Raw genomic sequence first — 7,668 nt, forward strand, 5'->3', positions numbered from 1 at the left:
GTTGTTGTTTTTGCACAACTGTTAAAGATTGCGTCGTCTTTCAACGAGTCATGCGATTACCGCTACAATTACCGTTACAGCATTATTCGTTGCATAAAATTACACATATAAATACATACACACTAATATACATATATACAATTATATACATATACAATTATATATACATATACAATTACACACACATATGAACATAACATGTCTACGAATCCTTTAAAGGGAACAAGGTTGGCGGCTCATGCCTTGCCTTCAACTGCCTTTCTAAATACACATCCTTGCTCCCGCCTTTCCCTCAAAGCAATGCAATGTGCCAGTTAGATCTTCATTGTTTAAATCCTTTTGTCTATATATAATATACATACATATATATTTCTTTGCAATTGCACATGCATATACACCGTTATGTCTGCTGTCCTTTGCAGATTCAAGCTTAATATTAATGCTCGCTTACATTGACCCTAATTTCTAAGCATTTCAACTACTGCAACGCTTTGATTACATATACATATGTATATACGTACTTATATGCTGTCATTATTTTATTTGCTTATTTATATAAGAATTAATATTTATTTTTTTCATTGAGTGCACTTAAACTTGACTTTGCGCCTTAAATCTACGACGCAATTGTTTGCTCTAAATTCTCTTATTTGTTGGTATAAAAACACATGTATCTGGTTCTTGGTATAAAAGAAGGTACAAAAATTATCTTTTTTATTGTAATTATTTAATTTTTATTTAGTTGTTTTATGTATTAAAAACTGTAGCATGTCAAATATGCATATCTCGGTTGATTATTTAACTGGCATTTCATTATTTTTTCTTGTTACTTCAAGCGGTTAACCATAAATACTATAAGAAAAGAAAAGCTAAGTGCACAATAGTTGAGAAATAATACGCCGAAGTCTTCTCCGTTGCTTTTATGAGTTCAAATTATAAATTAATAACAATAACAACAACAACACGATTTGCTGAAAAATTATGTTTCGTGATCGTAGTAAACAATACACAGGAAATTTCTTTCAAACATCACTTCTTGTTACCCGCACACAGCATCGCAAATTCTTTAAAGCATTAATACTATAATAAAATGTTTGAAGTCAATCAAATTTTGAAAAACTATATACATCCTTCCAGATACATATGTATATCGACATAGCATAATTTAAGCTCCAGAAAACTATGACTCAGAAACTAATCTTCGGAAAGCCTTGTAAATTAGAGCATTATGGAATTGTTGCTTCGAAGATCTAATACAGTCCTGCGATAATGACGCGAATTATAATGATCGTAATTGCCTTGTAAATTGAATTCTTATAGAAGTTTTGCTTCGAAGATCTAATAGTACAGTGGTGCTATAATCAAGTACGAAATGGTATTACTGAGAACCATAAAACCTTTCCTAAGTAGTATATCAGGCGTGAAAATTCATAAATAAACTCTTATGCTTTCGGCTTGGGTGCAGTTCACTATTTAAGGTAAATTAGACCCTGAAGCATTACTTAATCTAATCGTATTGAGACTGGTATAAACAAGTTCGACAAAAAAAGAAGTTAAACAAATAATTGGTCTCGGAATCGTCTTAGTAAGAAGCCAGACAGCGATTTTTTTTTTCAAAAATTGAGATCTTTAAAAAGATTGAGAAAAAAAATATATATTTGATCTGACGAATGAACTCTGAAAAGCTTGATATTTTTAGCTATAGATCTTGGATGACTTTATTCAAACAGTAAGTAAAAATATCAATCACTATAAAAATGACCTTAAACACTCATTTGAAATGCTAATTGACCGGGCTAAACGCTGTATCGAAGCACAAGGAAACTACCTTGAATAAAAAGATATAACTTTTGAAAAATATTATTTTTTTGTTGTTTTTTTTAACAGTCCTGTTTCTTTTGCGACAGACCTTGTAGATTTAAACACATACGAACATGTTTATATGCGCCACATATGTATATTTGTGGTCTAAGCTCCTAACAATTCAGTATTCGTCGACCTAAATTAACAAAAATTATGATAAAAACTAGTATGATTTTTCTCTAATACCAAACTTCACTTATGTATATGCGGTTGAAATTTCCAGTCTGATGAAAATTCATTTAACGAGTACGACACGAATAAATAGACAAGCATAAGTGTGGAAGAACTCATCCCTGTAAATGCGATGTGGCATACGGCAGCTCTGGGTCTATGTATTTAATTACCAACTTAATGGAAAACAATTAAGGCGACAATAGCAATATTATGCTAATAAGAATGAAGCTGCAAAAAGTTAATTTACATTTAAAAAATATATTTGTATGTTCAAGAATACATATGTCAAAATCAAAAGTAATGGTAAAAAGCAAAAAATATATCGTTTCGGATAAATATTGTATTTTCAAAGAACTCAGAAAAAAATGGAGCTTTTAAATTTAGAACAATATTTATTCCATATAGAAATATCAGGTTATCCAGCTAATATACTTTTAAACAGTTTGTATGGTAGCTACATAAGTATATGCTAAAGTGATTCGATTTGAACAATTTTCGTAGATTGCATCATACCAAACATCGGCGAGATATCTCGCCGACTCCGATCGATCAGTTTGGATGGTCGAAAAAACTCTCTCATGGACTTATCAGCATGAAGTACATTACAAAAGAAAATCTTTCTAATAACGAGAGGCTGAACTCATACAAGTCACTTATTATTGAAACTGGAAATTTTGCCTTAGAATTCTCTAAGGAAAATAAAGAAAGGATTTAAAAAAGAAGTATTTTATTTACCAAATTTATGGCAGCACTGAAAGATAAAAAGTTTTGAAAAAACTAACGAAGGGCTTTATCCAATGAGCATGGTTTGATTTGTTCCTTTTCAAACAAACGCCAAACGGCCGCATTTAGGCCATCAACAGGCCCATTGTACACTGGGATGGTAACCAAATTAAGCCTTATCCTGCAACTCAGTGGATTTGCTGGATATTGTTACAGCGTTTCATTATCTTCCGCGCATGTTCTGCGACTTTTTCCATTTTCCGAAGGTTGGAACTTAAGGATATGTGCCCTAAGATGAAACTCCAAAATGTTATTGAGTTCTCTTTCCTTTGGGAGCCATTTCTTCAACATAACGCTTCTAATTTCCTTATTTTCCTATATGACGGTGTACACAGTTTATATTAACCGATTTACCTGCTATTATTGTCTGCTTGCATAACGTAAAAATATGAGACTTAGTATTGACGCTACGGATAGCCCAGCCATCCTCAAAGAACATACTTAGTATATCCTAAACTGTAAAGCAACATGGGGAGGCGTAATGGTTGAAAGAGATGCTACGACCTATAAAATAGGAAGGCTAGCCTTCTTAAGAATAATACGAATTAAAAGCCGGAAGATAATTTGAAAACTTCACTAGGGATCTCGTAACCAGGGCGACAAGTTATTGCTCCAACAAGCATTGGACAAATTATTACGGATTGGCTGCTTTATTATTCTCCCAGACAACTAAACACATTAAACCAAAAACTAGCTTACATGACAAAAAAGGCACCCGGAAATAGTAATTAAATTCCTCGGGTAAATGATATTTAAAAAAACTTGTAGTTTGCTAAGTTGTTAGGACTGTCCTTCTTTACGGCAGCTGCTTAAGTCGGTCGAGAGATCATTGAAGACTTGCGTCATTCCAGACGGCCTTCGACCTCGTCAACTGATGAATATATTAAACACGCGAAGAATATCGTGCGTTAGAATCGTCAGACAAGTGTTAGAGAGATGTCAAGAGAGCTCGACATCTCTCACGAGTCCGTTCGAATGATTTTGGTGCATATTCTGGGTATGAAATCCTGATAAAGCTGAACTTTTTTCAAAAAGGATACCGTTAACTGCTCTCTGTGGACATGCTTTATTGTGCGAATTCCGAAATTAAGAGTTTCACATGACTGTTGACTTAATCATCGCAATGGAATTCAGTCGATCGAAGAGATAAAACAAAATTCACTAAAGGAGCTTAAGGCAATCCCGAATAATAGTTGGAATAAGTGTAGTATTACATTTGGTGGAGGTTACTTTGAAGGCGACAAAAAAATATTGATGAAGAATTGAATATTTTGCGTTCTATTGCACAATGTATAAGAGCTCTTCAAACTTTCAACTGTTCATGGTTTGGTACGCACAAAACTTCATTGAAAATATATTTATTAAAGAAAAAACGAAAAAGAAGAAAACAAAGTTTAAACGCCACCAAATTGTATTTCAAAAATTTGTGTCATAGTTCACCAAAACACCGCCTCACCGATAACACACGCATTAGATATAACTGAAAATATGCAACGGATGTCTTTTGCAAACATTCTTCAGAGTTACTGCCACTAAGAACTCTTACAAATATATACGCTAAGCATTTGCGGCTTGAAATCTTGAAATTTACGAGACTTACGAAAAAACCGCTGAGCCAATGGCTAACTGTTAATTTGCTGCTGCCAATATGGATTTTTTCTACACTACGAAACTAACATTTAGGCACCAATTGAATATTTTGCTTCCACATTCACTTAACATGCATTGCCGTTATAGTTACTGTTATGTTTATGTTTGGTTCATTTTTTGATTTAACATAATTTCATTTGTTTTTTAATAATTGCACTTACAGCTAGTTTTATTTTCATTTTTTATTTACTATATGGGAGTATACATTTGTCTGTATGTGTGTCAAGTACAGGCTTATACGTATGTATGGCTTGCAATTTTATAAATACTTGCGTCTGCATGTTACACTTTCATTACAAATGTATGGAAATCGCTTTTTTGCACTTTGTTACTACGCATTTCCTACGCCAACAAGAGCGGCAACAACGCTTTGTTGCAATAATCCCACAAGGCGCGCCAGCAACTCGAAGTCCTTGCAGTTTACCCTTGACAGCTTCGCCAACTCATTGCCAAACAAAGTGTGAAAGTACAGCAGCTTGTTGTTGCCGCTATGTATTGTTGTTCTGCTGCATTACAACCGCCTGACTGCGTAAATCGGCAGTCGTCTAACGCCAATCGTCAATCTCGCCACATTCGCCTCGCCTTCACCTGACCTCAGCTGCCATTACTTCATTGACTTTCAAGCTCACCGCAGCAAGTGCTGCGCCAACAACCCAACCAAGCCCCGCAACTGCGTCTCTCCACAGCGCCCTCCTGCACATCCTCCACCCCCCAACAACACATTCAGAAACAATGACTGCGACGCTTCGAAACCGTGTCCTACGATGATTTCTTGCCGCTACCGCTGCCGCCGCTGATGCCCGCACCTTTGGGTGTGCGCGACTTTTTCACCAGGAAGCACGTCAAAAACTCAATGGATGATGTGGGCTTCTGCAAACTCTCGTCCGACGACGAGTTGGCGCCCTCCATGCACTTGGCATGCAAACGATAGCCGCCGTCAGCGGATTTCCCTTTGGCCGCCAAGGCGCCGGATGTCGGTTCGTCACCACGTCGATAGTAATTCTTGCAACACTTCTTCGACAAATTATACATTTGCACCGTATTGTCGATGCTGTCAGCTTCATTGCGCTTACCAACGCTACCGCCCTTACCATTGCCATCTTCATCATTGGAATTCAGCAGCGACGTATACTTTTGGCGACTGGCGGCCGAAGTGCTTGCGCCGCTGCCATAGCGCTCGGTGTACGCATTATCTGTGCCCATACCACCGGCGCCAGCATCCATCGCACCACCAGCACCACTGCGTCCACCGCCATTGCCAGCCTCATCGGTGGCGTCCGTTTCGTCGCCCTCCGCTGTGGCGGTTAGATTGTTTTGTGTTTCGAAGACGAATTTGTGTGAGCGACAGCGTTGCGAACGCTCGTGCTCCATCCAGTCGGTGCTGGCGGGCAAGGACAATTGTATGGTGGGCGTGCGATAGTATTGGCGATGCGGATGGAAGCCCAGCCCGAAGTCGTCCATGTACGACTGTGAGTTGAGGTTATCGAGCTCATCGGCGACGCTCAACAAAAACGGAAGTGTTGACATTTTTAAGCGTCGGTTGTTATCGTCGCTGCCGTCGTTGTTGCCTGCGTTGTGGTTGTAGGCGCCTTTCCTGCTGCTTATGGTGTGGCTGGCTGTGCTGCCGCTGCCGCTGTCGCCACAATAGTTGCGTTAACAATGATTCTGCTGTCCGTAATGTTTACGTTGCCTTTCAAATATTTACTTGCGAAAGTAGTGCGTTTACAAAACCATCAAATACACACACACAACCGCTAAGCATAAGAAAAAGGTTTCACGCCAGAGGTGTTTGTAAGCTCCAGCGCTTACTAAGTGGCAACGCTTTCTACTTCTCAAACGCTACCTAAAACTATTCTGTGCATTTCAAATATGTGGCTTTGTAGATTTTCGCGACTTTTTTTCTGTCGAAGCCACAAAATATTGTCTGTATCTGGAGTTAAATTTGCCGTATTTTAATTTTGCACCACCTTTGTTATTGTTATTGTCTTTATTTGACAACAAGCCCGTTGTTTACACCACTAACACGTAACTATTTTATTTTATTTCGCACTTTGTTTAACTTTATAACTTAATTTTTTCAGAAGCACTTTACTTCAGCTACTTTGCCTTGATGCTCCCAATTTGCGCTCTCGGCCTGCACTTCTGCTTGCTTGCTTGCAGCAAGTGCTGTTTGCCCTAGTGCGTTGTTGTTAAACTGTTATTGGACCGTTTGTTCTACCCGCTGTTGCGAACTGCTCTCGTTCGTTGGTTGCCACAAACTGAAACTTGCCACAAATTGCTGGCTTGGGAAAATGTGCATGCGACACACGAAACTCCTTCGTTAGTCCACGATAAACCTAGACACATATCAAACGCGCGTGTGTGTTTGTGGCGTGTTCGCTTGGCATTGCGGATATTCCTGTGAGGCAACAGCAGTTGCAACAACAGTTAGTTGCCTATGTCGATAACAATAAGAGAACAGAGAGCACAAACGCCAAACACAGCACAATAACAATGAAATATGTATTAGAGTATAGCCAAAGATATTATAGGATGTGCTATGATTGTTTTCTGATTTGGAAAACTTATGTTTTATATATGTTTTGAAGAACTAAAATTATTGTTGCTCTAATGCTAAGTTAGGCAATCAAAAGGAAGTCTCGTGTAGACTCAGAATCCTCTGCTAAAATATCAGCTAATTTTTTAAATCCAAAATATGTCATATACATATGTATGTAAGAATTTCTAGCTAGAATCAGAACCTAGCTAATATATAAACTAAATGACTCTAATAATACAAAAGGCTTAACAATCAAGTATTTCATCATTCACCTCGCAAAACACATTACACTCACAATCTATAAAAGGCATCTCTGGACCATCCAGAAACCAGCCCTTAACGTAAGCTTCAACTAGTCTTCAGTCAGGCTGTCCATACCACTATTATTTGAGAGGCTTTAACTATAACTAGTTTAAAAAAATCATGCGATTGCAAACAGGGAAGCTCTTTGCAGAACCATCTACTAAATAAAAAAGTATTCGAAGCATTTGTAAATTGCCCATTTAAAATGGGGTTTCTTTCTTTATGGTTAAAGCTTATAAGCTAAATGTTTGACACATTGGAAAAGAGTTATCTTCCGAAAGTTTAGTTATTCTTGTCACCTAATACATTCCCTCTTCACTGCATAAATAACATCATTCGAAAGTTTTCAGACTAGA

At 37.5% G+C, this 7,668-nt stretch overlaps 1 protein-coding gene across 1 annotated transcript; it reads right to left on the reverse strand.

Moving 5' to 3' along the window:
• Nucleotides 1-2,410: 2,410 nt before the first annotated feature.
• Nucleotides 2,411-6,705, reverse strand: LOC120777047. Its single transcript, XM_040108158.1, has one exon. The coding sequence runs from the start codon at nt 5,995-5,997 to the stop codon at nt 5,230-5,232; it is 768 nt and encodes a 255-aa protein (XP_039964092.1). The 5' UTR covers nt 5,998-6,705; the 3' UTR covers nt 2,411-5,229.
• Nucleotides 6,706-7,668: the final 963 nt, after the last annotated feature.

This window comes from Bactrocera tryoni, chromosome 5 (genome assembly GCF_016617805.1).
Source record: "Bactrocera tryoni isolate S06 chromosome 5, CSIRO_BtryS06_freeze2, whole genome shotgun sequence".
In the NCBI taxonomy this organism is placed as follows: domain Eukaryota; kingdom Metazoa; phylum Arthropoda; class Insecta; order Diptera; family Tephritidae; genus Bactrocera; species Bactrocera tryoni.

Excerpts from the sequence above, each read along its gene's own strand:
- LOC120777047 (XM_040108158.1), bottom strand. The coding sequence starts at position 5,997 with ATGTCAACACTTCCGTTTTTGTTGAGCGTCGCCGATGAGCTCGATAAC.